This window comes from Cavia porcellus, unplaced genomic scaffold (genome assembly GCF_034190915.1).
Source record: "Cavia porcellus strain 051 isolate PalLab524CR breed Dunkin Hartley unplaced genomic scaffold, mCavPor4.1 scaffold_18, whole genome shotgun sequence".
NCBI lineage: Eukaryota > Metazoa > Chordata > Mammalia > Rodentia > Caviidae > Cavia > Cavia porcellus.
In genome coordinates, this window is record NW_026947501.1 from 63,413,118 (window position 1) to 63,427,317 (window position 14,200).

The 14,200-nt window shown below is 39.4% G+C and overlaps 1 protein-coding gene across 12 annotated transcripts in view; it reads right to left on the minus strand.

Moving 5' to 3' along the window:
* The window catches only part of Cc2d2a (coiled-coil and C2 domain containing 2A), a 100,523-nt gene that overhangs the window by 3,654 nt on the left and 82,669 nt on the right, over positions 1–14,200 (minus strand). For 11 of the 12 annotated variants that reach the window (XM_063230146.1, XM_063230140.1, XM_063230142.1 and 8 more), the window contains 3 exons: positions 12,788–12,901; positions 11,967–12,101; positions 602–724 (listed from right to left, as the gene is read on the minus strand). In XM_063230146.1, the coding sequence (XP_063086216.1) occupies positions 602–724; positions 11,967–12,101; positions 12,788–12,901 (372 nt within the window). The remainder of the gene's footprint in view (positions 1–601; positions 725–11,966; positions 12,102–12,787; positions 12,902–14,200) is intronic. The other variant, XM_063230141.1, reaches the window with a different exon arrangement.

The following is a 14,200-nucleotide window of genomic DNA, read 5'->3' on the forward strand; positions in this document are numbered from 1 at the left end:
TAGAATGCTAAGGTTTATAATGCAAATTCATTTAATCACTATAAAATATTCCATGAAATATGATAATTGATTTACCATTTGGAGTCCTATGCTATTTCAAACCATGTTCCAATGAAAAATTGTATGTATGTCACTTCCCATAGGAAAAGTTCCTTTAGGGCAGTGTTTTTCAAAAGTTTTTTAACTGGCTATGCCAAAGTAAAAAATAAATAAAATTACAAACCCAGTAAGACATCTAGCTTATTACTAGACATACTAGCTTATTGAAACTTATTCAAGTTTCAATAGCAGTTTTGCAACCAACTTAGTGGGTGAGACCAGAATTTAAATAAACACTTTAAATAAAATAGAATATATTTTGTGGCTCTTTGTATGTCATGGGACTTTTTACATCAAAACTTTTTCTGTCCTATATTTTAAAATATAACTGGTTGCATAATAGGTAAACAAATGTTCTGTAGTAAGGTTGGCTCAAATAAGTACAAAAACAATGCTATTCTAAATTAAATAAAATTAAGGGTCAAGAGGTATCTCGTTACTTCTATGATGATTTCCTATCCTTTACTTTCCTAGTATTTAATTGTTAATAAAGGAATTATACCTGAACACTGGAAAGGCCAGGATATGGAAGGCTTCTTGAAAAAAAAGATTTCCATAGCTTGGGCTTGGTGACATCAAAGTTTATCCTTAGTGGAGAGTCATACTGTTGAATATTAAACCAAATCTAAAAAAGAAAAAAAACTACATTAGCATATATGTTAACAGATACCATATATATTTGATTTATATATATCTATTATATACATACAAAAACATGTGAATGTGATACAAAGATGGCAGGTATTCACGCAGCAGCACACTTTCTTGGTTATTTTTTGATGTGTAAAATTTCTATCCACCTTGCAATCAGTGACATCATACAGTTGTCAGTGGTGTTTTTTTTTTTTTTTTACGTTTTTGGCACTTGAAGTTAGGTGTACATTATTACTGATTGTAGGTTTGTATTGTTTGTATTGATTATAAGTTAGATCCTGACTATGACACTTAACATTTTTAGGAGGCAGCAAGGCCCCTTCTTTCTTAGCTTTCCTGATCTTGTCCTTCTCAGCTTCCGCATCGACTTGTTTGTCCACTTATTTGTTTCCACAAAAGTGCAGTGTCTGAGATGGAACTTGTCATGCTGAGTAGGAGAGCATATTGAATCTGGAATCAGACCATTTGCATGTGAATTTTGGTCCCAGCATTTATGTAGCTTCTGAGTGCCTCAGTTTCCTCCTTATAATATAAAACTGGGATGAAAATAATAACTACCTCATAAGGTTGAACAATGCTTGGAACATAGTAAGTGTTCAATAGTTTTTGGCTGTTATAATTATTAATCATTGGTTGTAACTTCGTCACCCTCTAATTATGGCTTGAGAACATTCATCAGATCCCTTACTCACCATGGGATCTTTACCATCTGACATAACTCCTGCCATACCATAGTCACATTGAGTATGTGCGTGAATGGTGAATTTGCCCATGCAACATAATTAATCGTGTCCACTCAGTATATTCAGTTGAGTACCTGCTCAGTTCTAATCATTGGGAATAAAGTAGTAAAACAGTCCTACCCTCACGGGATATCTAATGAGGTATACAGAAGAAAATAAAGGAGTAAATACATGGGCTATCAAGTGGTATTGAATGATGTAGCAGAATGTATCATTGGCCCCAGTTCTTCACTTCTTCCTGAAAGCATCTTTCTCACATTATTTTTCAGTTCTTCCACCAAAAGGGAAGAAACATACTTTCCTCTTCCTGAGTGTTGGCCAGTAGACAGGGATGGGAGTTTCAGTGTCACCAATCTAAGCTTAGGGCTTTGTGTGTTTGTACCAACATTTCTGTGCCTCTTCCATTGGCCCTGGCCACAGCCCCAGAATGAACACACAAAGCAGGGCTGGCCCATCACCCCACAGGCCTGCAGTGAGAAGCAGCGCTGCCCGCCCTGGATGTGCAGACCTGCAGATCAGTCCACAGAAATAGGGGTTCGGAGGTGTTCAGTTTGGGGAGCCATTTTTACTGTCCCCATAGTGGCCACAGCTAACTGTAAGGGCTATGGAGAAAGCTGACCTGCGGAAGCAGGCGGAATTGTAGTGTAAGCAGAGAATTGTAGTGTTGGCATATAGACAGCATTTCTAGGAAGAGACTATAGATAGAAAAGAGGTTTGTTGAACTCTGAGAATCTTCCGTGTTTCAAATTTGAACAAATAAGGAAACATCAGTAAAGGATACAGAGAAGTGATACCGGTGAGGTAGAAGGCCTGGGTTAGTTGGAGGTGTAATCGGGATTATTTGAAGAAGATAATGTCTTTAAGAACTAATGTTTGACTGTTGGGTAGGGAATGTGTAGCAGATTCGTAGGGGATAACACTAATGTGTAAAGGTGGCCAAGGTCAGATTCTATGAGGTTTTGAAATCTAAGGAGAGAAGCTTCCTCTTATATCTGTGTGTAATGAAGTACCTCATACCTTTGAGCCATACAATGATGAAAACTGAACACTAGAAACTTGGTTGACACCAGTATATGAAATTATGTGACCCAAATTGGAAACTTTTAGTTGGATACTTACAGTAACCTAGGGTAAAACAGTAATACCGTGACCTAAGAAACAGAAACAGCAGGGTGAACATCATTTGGTATTAAGACTAAAGTGAACAGTAAGAAGAGCTAAAAAGGACAGTTTTGGGGTTTGAATCTGGGTAGCTGCCATCCGCAGAGATAGGAAGACAAACTGGTTTTGGAAGCAGAAGAGAAATGGCTTAAAGTTTAGCTGTGTGGACTTGGAGGTTTTGGTTAAGGGTCTGTAGCAAATAGTTTGTAATCTGAGACTCAAAAGTTCCTGAGGTTCAACAAGTGTGGTAGGCTGAAACAGGAGGATCAGTGCAAGTCCAGCCTGGACTACATAAGCTGTTTCTTAGGAAAAAAAAATAATATATATATGGGGCCCTTGACAGAACTATGACTTTTGCTAGGATTCATTAGATAGTCACATAAAGAATAGGTATCTTGAGGAAAATATAAATGCAGAAATCTTAGGAACATCTATTTTTAAGGTGTGGGAAGAAAAGAAAATGGAAGAAACAAGAAGCTATTGCAGGAAGAATTAAAACCACACTGTTTCATCAGTAAACCAGAGTGAGGAAAGTGTTTTTTTCATGAAGTAATAAGCCATGCTTTATTCACAGAAAGAGAAGAATGAGGGATGAGGGAAAGTTGTTGGATTCACTTCTTCACTAGTGAGAGAATGCTACTTCCTGGAGTTTAATTTCTGTAGTTTGATTAGGAAAAGAAGCTAGATTATAGCGGCAAAGGTCTGACTGTCCTGACGAAATGGAAACAGGCAATAATGTCGTGTTTGAAGAATTCTGGAAGGAAAGAAAAATGTTACGGCTTAGATCTGAAATGCCCTCCGTAAATGTAGTATCTGGAGACCAAGCCTGGAAAGGAGGAGAGTCACTGGGGATGTGGCCCGGAAGGGTGGAGCCTTGTCCTGCCTCCTCCCTGTACCTTCACTCTTGGCTTCCCGGTGGCCCTAGACTGAGCAGCTTGCCTCCAGGATGTTCCTTTCTTGGAGTCAGGTCTACCATGGACTGACACCGTGAGCCAAATTAAACTTCTCCTTCATGATAGGTTGTTGGGTGTTAATGAGAAAGCTGATCCATACAGTGGGAATGGTAGTTCAGGGTGGATCCAGATTGGAAGAAGCAGGTTTGAGAAGTTTTGGATTCTTGAGCATGTAAGTAGAGAAGGGAAAAATGTTGGTTTAGTTGGTGGATCTAACTAAGTTTTGGAACAAGAGTGGAAAGGTAAGAAGCTTATGTCTTATAAAAAAAAGAGCAAGGGGAAAAAGACCGATCATCCAAAGGGGTATTGGGGTGAGTCAAGAGTACCCGCGGTTTGGGAGTGCCAGGCTGTACTCACTTCAGCAGCACATACACTAAAATTGGAGGTGCCAGGCTAACACAGCATGTGGGCCTCCACTGAGAGTAGCCAAGGCTGAGGGCACCATGAGCTCAGCTGCCCCGGGATGCACTGTGTTGCAAGCTACTGTTGTCTGTACCAGTGGAGAAGAGACAGAGCTTTCTTCCTCCCTCATAAAACACTGACTGCATGAGAACTAGTCAGCCGTACAGTGATTGTCTTTAGAGCTGGTAATTTTGGCAGAAAGTAGAGTTCTGTATACGATTTTTGAATGCCAATTAGTCCTGCTTGATTACTTATGACCTTGAAGTGATCCTCTAAACGCAAATGAAGCTTACCAAACCATTTATAATTTTGATAATGACTTCAATTAAAATAATAATTAATGTGAATAGAGCTCCACTGTGCTTTTTTCATATTTTGTAATTAATGATAGCTTCTGTTTGAACAACCATGAAAGACAGGTACTTTTCTGGGTGTTGGCATAAATTAACTCTGATTTTAGCAGCAACCCTAAAAAAGAGGCCAGTTGTCTTCATAGTATAGTACATACCACAGGGATAGAGAATAAATTATTAGATTTGCTAATTATTTATATTATTTATGTTTTAATGTAAAAGAGTGAAATGTGTAGATATATGTAGTTTATAACTTTTATCTGTATATGCCCCCAAATCCTTAGGCACTCATAGATGGAGCCTTTGGGAGTCAGCTGGATCATGGGTGTGTGATACTGGGGATTATGGATGTGATAACTGGGTCCTTCTGCTGATTGGTTTAGCATAATTGTGGGTGATGGAATCACTGCAGAGAGAAGCCCCAACCTGGGTGTGTGTGGCACCAACCAATAGACTTGTAACCTGCATGTATAAAGAGAAAGAAGGAAGGCAGGTTTGCTGCTTCCTGCCTCCTGCTTCTGGCCTGCCCTGCCATGGACAGTCCTCTGCCACGCCCCTCTGCCATGCTGCCCTGCCTTGGAGCCAGGCGACTATGAACTGAAAGCTTTACAAATTATGAGCTGAAACAAACCTTTCCTGCTTTAACTTGTAGGTGTTTAGTATTTTGCAAGAAAGTAAGACAACCAAAAGTTTCATTTGGGACCATTCAGGTGACTAATTCTACTACCATCTTTGCTACATTTTAAAAATTGGTGTATGTTTGAATATGTGTTTATCACATTTATATACAATTTTTATATATTATTATTATTTAAATGGCCAGTTAAAAAAATAGAAAGTGATTCAACATGGCCTAATAGAGGAAAAACCAAATAGGAGTTAAACAGAGAAAATAATCTAAAAACACAAATAAAACATGGGAAGAAATATCCCTATGCCAAAATCAATCTGAAACAAGAGACTTGTAGATAAAACATTGGCACAGGACTTTATAAAATGGCAAAGTGGCCCACATGGCTGCCTTTGCGACCTCTACCTGCATGCAGAACCACTCTTCTAGGAAGTTCCTAACACAGCTGAGGGCAGGGTATGGTGGCATGTGCACACCTGTAATCCCAGCACTTGGGATGCTGAGGCAGGAGGATTGCTGCAAGTTAGAGGTCAGCCTGGGCTACCAGGTGAGTGAGTTCAAGCCCAGCCTGAACTACATAGCCAGACCCTGTCTCAAAAACAAACAAAAAACACAACAATTGATGGCCCGAAATAGCATGGCAAACTCACGCCGCACAGGATAGATTTGGGATATAAACCCCTAGCCTCTTTTGCCTTCTTTCAAACAGGATGTTGGCAGTCTGGCAGCAAATTTTGCTGGCGCACACTGGGGCAGGTGACTAGGAAAGTGCTCCCTCCGCATGGGACACCATTTTTTTTTTGCTTTTGTTTTTTGTGCACCATAGTTTGTGAACCTCTGATGACAACAAGGCTAGGGACCTTGCAGTGAAGGCAATGAGTGGAACAGCACCACCCCTCCTGCCCTGATCCCAGCTGTGTGAGAGAGGGACACAGGACTTAAGCAGCCTTGAACTGCAGTGGGGCGATGAGTGGGAACTGTCCAACCTGCACCCAAGGGCTGGAGAGAGGGAGGGAGGGAGTCAGCCAAGAGCTCTGCCCCTGCCGTGCTCCCAGTGGTGTGAGAGGAGAGGGATGACCAGCACAGTAGAACTAAGGGAGCTGTGAGAGACTAGGGGGGCCATCTGTGCATGGGACTGGGAGCAGCAGGAGGCTGTCTCTGTCTGAGGGCACCACTGCAACTAGAGAACAAGACAGAGACAAACAGGTTAAGGTAAAGGGCACCCAACTGCATAAAAAAAAATTAACAGACAAGAGAAATCAAATAAGCACTGTCATGGTTTGTATCTAGATCTTTCTCCCAAGCTTCATGCAGTCATGGGTGTCATGTTTTTTTGAATCTAGAGTTTTGTGATTAATGGTCAATGCTGGAATTAAGGGTGTGAGAGTTACATCTACGCAAGGGAAGGTAGCCTGTAATATAGTATAAGGGACAGAAAGAGGCTTGTCTCTTCCCTTGCTTGTTTTTGCTGTCTTCCACAGTCATGAACTGTTGTCCCTCTGCCATGTCCCTTTGTGCCTTGGAGCCAGCTGATTATGTACTGAAATCCCTACAAAATGTGAGCTAAATCTTTCCTTCCTTAACTTCGGGCTTCAGGTATTTTGTGACAGCAACAAGAAAAGTAACAGATAGAATTTGATGCCAGAGAAATGGGGTCATTGCTTGACATTACCTGGCCATGTGACTCAAGCGCCTTTGGAACTGTTTTGGAAAGGAAAGAGTTAGGAAAGGCTAAGAGTTGCTAGCGGAAAAAGTAGCGCTGACATACCTTAGGCTGTACTATATAGGAAAGTCTTGGTCAGAGCTCAGAAGACCAGAAGGCTGACAGAAGTCAGAGGTTTCTGCTGGGAAGGGCTGCATTGGACGTTGGACTCCAGATAATGTGTGTTACGCTTGGCAGAGTTTGTCTACATTTTGTGTGTGTCCAGAGATTTTGCCTGATACTGAGATTAAAGGAAGCAATGTTGTAGAAGAAATTTCAAGGAAGTTGAATGGTGAGGCTGTGATTTGGCTATTGTTGGGGGCTTTTTACTCAGATCTATGTTGAGAATCAAGAGTAAAGAGCCAAGCAAAATGTGAGTTTTCCCAGCAAGAAAGCTTCAGTACAGTTGTGGACTGCAAAAACAGAACAGAGGAGATCTTTATTACTAAGAAGGAACAGAATAGAAAAGGTAACTTGAGAGGGTCCCAAGCAGCAAGACTCCACCTTTTGCAGTATATCAAAATTGCAAAAGTGAAAGACTTTTCTTTGAGAAGATATCCTAAGAGCACTGTGTTCCAGAATGGCAGAGGCCACATCATGTTCCACAATGACAGCAGCCTAGAAAATTTGTTCCTCAAAATTTGATTCAGAGTGACCAGAAATCCAGACACTTGACCCCTACAGTCAAGAGAAAGGGAAACCTGGCTACTGTTCCAGCTGGCAGCAGACCTTGGCATCATACACATGGTGCTAGTTTTAGGTACATACAGAATAGAAGATTTATGGGTCAGGGAGGCTTCCAACCAGATTTCAGAAGACCTGGAAGTCCAGGGTGCCCCACGGAGAGGGTAGTGTATGAAGCTGTGAATATGAAGCCAAAGGTATAGTGGAGACCCCAAAGGTTTGAAGAAGTCAAGAATGTGGATCATCTAAGAAAAATTGCAAGGAGGGAGCAGAGCAGACCCAATTGAAAAGCCATGGGAGTTACTACCACCACCCAAGCGCTTGAGAGTTCTCATCTTGCCACAGATTGCCTTGGTGCTGCACATGGAATTATAGGATTTAATGTTTGCCTTACTGGACTTTGGATTTGTGTTAGTCCCATTCTTTTGTATCCCCCCGTTTGTAACTTTTAGAATGGAAATGTCCGGTGCCACTGAATTTGGAAGTGTTTAACTTTCTATTTGTATAGGAGCTCACAGCCAAGAGTTTGGCTTAAATCTCAGAGGAGACTTGGGACTTGGACTTTTCAGCAATGTTGAAATTCTTAGGACTTTGATAACTCTTAGATATGGACTAAATGCCTTTTGAGTAAAGGAATGGACATTAGTCTTTAGAAGGTCAGAAACAGAATGTTAGAGTCTGTGATACAGATATCTTCTCCAAAGTCTCATGCAGTCATGAGGGGTGAGATTTTAAGAGATTCCGAGTCTGGAGTTTGTAACTGATTCAGGGTACAATAGTGAGATTAAGGATGTGAGTGCTACACCCACCCTAGTGCTGGTAGTCTGCATATAATATAAGGAAAGAAAGAGACTTGGCTCCTCTCTGTTCCTTTCGCTGTCTCCCTGATATGAGCTGTTGCCCCTCTGCCATACCCCACTCTGCTTTACAGCCAGCAGATTATGGACTGAAACATCTATAGACATCCTTTCTTAACTTATGAGTGCTGGGTTTCTTTGTCACAAAACTCAGAAAAGTACCTCAGACAAGCACTAACAAAATTGTAATGAGGGTCCACAATACCTCACTGTCACAAATAGATCAACTAGTCAAAAAATCAACAAAGAAATATTAGAACTGAACCAAACCTCCAAACAAATAGAGTAAATAGATGTGTACAGAGTGTTCCATCCCACATCAGATACACATTTTGCTCAGCGGCAATGGGATGTTCATCGAAATAGACTACATACCAGTTCATAGAATATGCTCAAGTGAAATGTAAAGGAATTAAAGCCATCCTATGCATGTTATCAGACCATAGTGCAGTGAATTGGAAATCAATGACAAAAGAAAAAAAACTACATAAATATATACATTAAATAACACCCTTTTGCACAGCCAGTGAGTCACAGATGAAAATAAAGAAGAAATTAGTTTCTACAATTAAATAGCCATGCCAGTACAACACATCAGAGCGTATGGGATTCAATAAAAGTAGTCCTCTGATGGAAATTTATAGTGATGGACTCCTACATCAGGAAAACCACCTAATTTTGAACTTCAAGTTTCTAGAAAAAGAAGAACAAGTCAAAGCAAAGCTCTATCAAGGAAGGAAATTAAAAATCAGAGGAGAAATTAATAATACACTGCAAACTAAGAAAACAATACAAAGAAACAATGAACTGAAGAGTTGGTTCTTTGAAAGAACAAATAAGATTGATAAACCTTAACCAAACTTATCAAAAAAGGGAAGAAAATATTCAAATCCATGCAGTTGGGAATGAAAAGTGCGAAATCACAATAGTTCCTGCAGAAATCCAGAAGATCAATACCTATTTTGAGAACCAGTATTCTAATAAGATAGAAAACACAGAAGAAACAGATTCCTAGATACATGACTTACCAAAGCTGAATCAAGAAAATATAAAAACTAAACAAACATTAGTGAAAATGAAGATGTAATTAAATACCTACCAACCAAGAAAAGCTCATGTCCTGATGAATTTACTGCTTAATTCCACTAGAAATTTAGATAAAATCTAATGCTACTGCTTCTCAAACTCATAAAGGAAATTGAAAGAGAAGTAATACTCCTAAACTAATTCCTGGAAGTAAGTGTTACCCTGATACCAAAACCAGAGAAAGGTCCAACCAAAAAAGAGGTCAATTTCTCTAATTTATATAAACACAAAAGTCCTTAAGTAAGATATTGACAAACAATGGAAGTCACCAAGGAAGACTGTACACCATGACCAAGTAGGATTCACCCCAGGAAGGCAGGGGTGGATCAGCACATGCAAATCAATAAATGTAACACACCATATGGACAGAAAGCCAAGGACAAAAATCACGTAATTGTCTCAATAGATGTAGAAAAAGTATTTGACAAAGTTCAATAGTCGTTAATAATAAATCCCTTCGGAAAATTGGAATAGATGGTTTATCTCAATCTGGTAAAAGCCATCTATGACAAACCAATAGGCAACAACACACTAAATGATAAAAAACTCAAAACTTTTACTCTAAAATCAGGATCATGGCAAGGATATTCACTATCACCAGTCTTATTCAATACAGTTCTGGAAACATTAGCTAGAGCAATTAGACAGGAGAAAGAAATAAAAGGAATAAAGATAGGAAAGGCAGAAGTTACCATTATTTGCAGATGACATGGTGTTATACATAGAAAAGCCCAAAACCTCCACCAGAAGACCTTAGATTTAATAACCAAAGCTGTCATATTGCTGGAAACAGCATCAACACTAAAAAATCAATAGCTGTCTTGTACACAAATAACAGACTCACTGAGAGGAACTAGAAGAAAGATACTTTTCATAATATCAAAAAAATGAAATACTTAGGAATCCAATCTGACAAAGGAAGCAAAAGGTCTCTACCTTGAAAGTTACAGTACTCTTAAAAGGAGATCAAAGGAGATATCAGAAAATGGAGATATCCTTTGCTTTTGAGTAGGAAGAACCAACAGAGTAAAAATGGCCATACTGCTAAAATTGCTATACAGATTTAATCAAACCCCAATTAAAATACCAATAACATACTTCACAGAATTATAGAAAATAATTCTAAAATTTATTTGGGACTAGAGGAGACTTACAATACCAAAAAGAATTCTGGGCAACAAAAGGCAGAAGGCATGTGAATCCCTGGCTTGAAAGTATACTACAAAGCTACTGTGATAAAAACTGCATGGTTTTGACAAGCAAAAAACCAAGAATCAGTGAAACAGATTAGAAAACTCAGAAACAATTCCAAACACACTCAGCAATCTTATCTTTGACAAGGGGGCCAAACATCTTCACTGAAAGAAAGCCTATTTAATAAATGGTGCTGGAAAAACCGGTTTTCCACATGTTGAAGAATAAATCTAGGCCCAGGTCTATTACCATGCTCCCAACTAAAATGAAAATGCATCAAAGATCAAACTACTAACACAAAAGCACTAAGTCTACTGGAAGAGAGACTAGGTAGAACTCTTGAAGTCATAGGTGTAGGCAAAGACTTGATGAATAAACCACAATTGCATGAGAAATTTTATGAAGCATCAATGACTGGGATTACATCTTAATAAAAAGCTTTTGCACAGCAAAAGAAATCAACATAGTGGGGAGACAACCCACTGAGTGAGAAAAAATGTTGCCAGCAGTTCCCAAAGGACTAATATGCAGAATATATAAGTAATTAAAAAGATCATATCCCCAAATTTAAAGACACAACCTAAAAAATGGGAATCTGAAATGAATACACACTTCTCAGGTGAAGAAGTAGAAATGGCAAATAAAGAAATGAAAAAATGTTCAACATCATTGGTCATCTGAGAGCTGCAAATTAAAGCTGAGATCATCTCACTTCAGAAAGGATGGCTATCAAAAAGTCAACAAATACAAATGCTAAGAAAGCTGTGGGGAAAAGGAACCCTTCTCCACTGTTGGTGGGAGTGTAGACTGGTGCAGCCACTGTGAAAATCAGTGTGAAGATTCCTAAAAAATCTAGGATAGAAGGCCCAGTTGACCCAGTTGTTCCCTTTCTTGGTATGTTCCCAAAAGAATTAAAAACATCATATCACATCAATATGAGTACACCCATGTTTATAGCAGCACAGTTTATAGTAGCTACACCTTGGAAACAACCCAAATACTCATCAATCAGTGAACGGACAAAAGATGAGTTGTTTTTTACAGTGGAATACTTGAAACCATATTCTTAAGTGCAGTAAACTAAACATATGTGTAAATGTCACATTGTTCCTCTGGTGTGAGAAACAAAGTGTAAATAAGGACCAGAATGTATAATAGATTTGGGGAATAGGAGGAAATTGTTCAAAATGAAAGGAAACTTAGGGGAAAGGAAGGAAGGGCAAAGAAAAAAATACAAAAGAAAAAATAGAACCAAAGCATCTGTGACTGAGGGGAAGGAGGATTGAAGGGAAGGGAAGAGAAGGGAATGGGAAAAAAAAGAATCAAAATATATCATGTACAGGTACAAATTCCCTATGATTGTGATCATTATGTATATCTGTCATGTACCAATGAACTTAATTTAAAAGAAAAGCAACCACGTTCAAGGGGAAATGGTAATACTCACATTATCAGGACCAATTAAACAGCTCACACTTTTCAAGGGGCAGAATGTATCAAATTGTGCATAAAAATGCCCACTGCAGGGATTCCATATTAAATAATGATTTTGTTCCCAAGTTAGCACATAGGCAGTTGGACCCTGAAGAGAAACAGACATTAAAATCAATTTTGAATGAATTATGTAATTAAGGGCAATAGTAGTTTGCACAAACATTTTGTTAATTTATTTGGATCCTAAAATTCCATGACAAGTGGTGAAAATTAGTTTGCAGTTCTAGGCTGAATTGGATTTTAAATAAGAATTTTTTTTTTCTTGCAAAGTTCTCAGACCATACAGTTCTGTGCAAGTAAGACCAGCAGTCACTTTACTCAGCACCTCAAGACTGGCTGTGGAACCATTTCTAAAGAACATAAGAAGTCACTGGCATTTTCTTCTCAGAGTAAATAAAACTTATTTAGGTCTCTAGAAGGCTGATTATTCTGGAAAAGTATTTCTAAGAAAGCACTTTACATTTGATATCCATTTATAATTATATAAATGCCTAGAAGATTTGAAAGATGCAAGAGAGTGAGGAGGGGGAAGTTTGTGCAAAAAGACAGCTAACCGGGGCTTTGGGTGGTGAAGGGAAGGTGTAAGGTGGCCCTGAGGGACCCGGTACCACATCCAGTCATTTCATGTCTCACTGGTAGTTCCGTCTACCTGTTAGGGCACATCTGGGCCACTGTCCTAGGAACCCGAGTTGCTTTGAAAACAAATCCCATCCACCATCCACGGCCTGGGCTGCACAACGTGTTCCTCTGCGGAAGCCACATGCGGGACCCTACCTCGGGAATTGCGTTGCCCATCACCAGCCAGGCCTTCTTCCCCAGGAACAGGAAGTAATCGCACAGCAGCACGGCGTGCTCCTCTTCGTCTCCTGCCAGGAGATCCAGAAACTGCTAACGAGAGAAAAGATGTGGCATCAGCTGACTGCTTTATACGGAATCAGCTTTATCTGATTGGCCATGCAGGGTTTTAGCAAGTTACAGCTGAGATTAGTATCTTAAAGTATGAAACCTGTTTTTCAAATCTTTCCCCAATTTTGGTAGTATATGGATGATTTTTTTCCTGTTTGATGGGATCTTGGTATGTAGTTGGTATGATGAGATGGGATCAGGTTGGCCTTAAACTCACTGCGTAGTAATGGCTGGCCTTGAACTCATGGTGATTCACATGCCTCAGCCCCCCAAGTGCTGGCTGTACAGACGTACACTACCGTGATGATCTTTAACAACAGTTTTGGTGGACATACTATCTTCTCTAACATTGGTGATGTAGATTTCTAGAATTAAAATCGGAATGATTAGGGTACGGATGGCCATTTTAAGAGCAGTAGATATGACTGCTCCCTCTATGGTAAATGCTCTGTAAAGCATATTATATGCACTAAAGCATTTAATCCTGGAGCAGCCTTTTGAAGAAAGTATTCCTACTCTCAGTTTCACAGATGAGAAAGTGAAGGCATGGATCCTAAAGTAATTCTTGGTGTTAAGCCAGCCTGGTTCTAGTATGAGAACCACTGCGTACTTCATGTATCTTCTCATGGGCCCCTCTGGGTTGTAGAAAACTCATTTCTAAAGTTATAATCATTTATGTTGTCAAAATATATTAGGAGATAAAAAATTTAAAGTGCTCTTAAGTTTCTTCAAATTAGGAGTTTCATTTGAAGGAAGTTGTATAATACTATGTAATGCAAACACAGCACAATGGGAGATCCAAAGCGGAATTAATTGGATACGTTTGTCTCCTATTACCCTAAGATCTGCTTGGAAGTTTATGTACCATAGAAATAAATTCAGCAGAAGTGGAGTCATATTTATTTGGGTTAAGTCCAGGACCTAGGACAATTCTGTATGTATGTCTGTATGTAGTAAGTGACCAATAAATATGTACTGAATAAATAATGTTGCAACATGCCTTAGCTTATGATTTCAGGAATGTATAATTGCCAGTTATGGTATGGAATGCCATTTTGATTTTTATGAACGAAACTGCAATACTGTTGAAGTAACACTAATAGGATGATTCAGCATCAAGACATGGAAAGCCTTATTTTTTGTAGTGGTGCACACTTGTAAGGGTGAGGAAGGGTGGAAGGGTGAGGCAGAGGATTGCCACAAGTTTGAGGTCAGCCCAAGCTTCACAGTCAGTTCAAAGCAAGCTTGCACTACACAGCAAGGCCCTGTCTCAAAACAGCA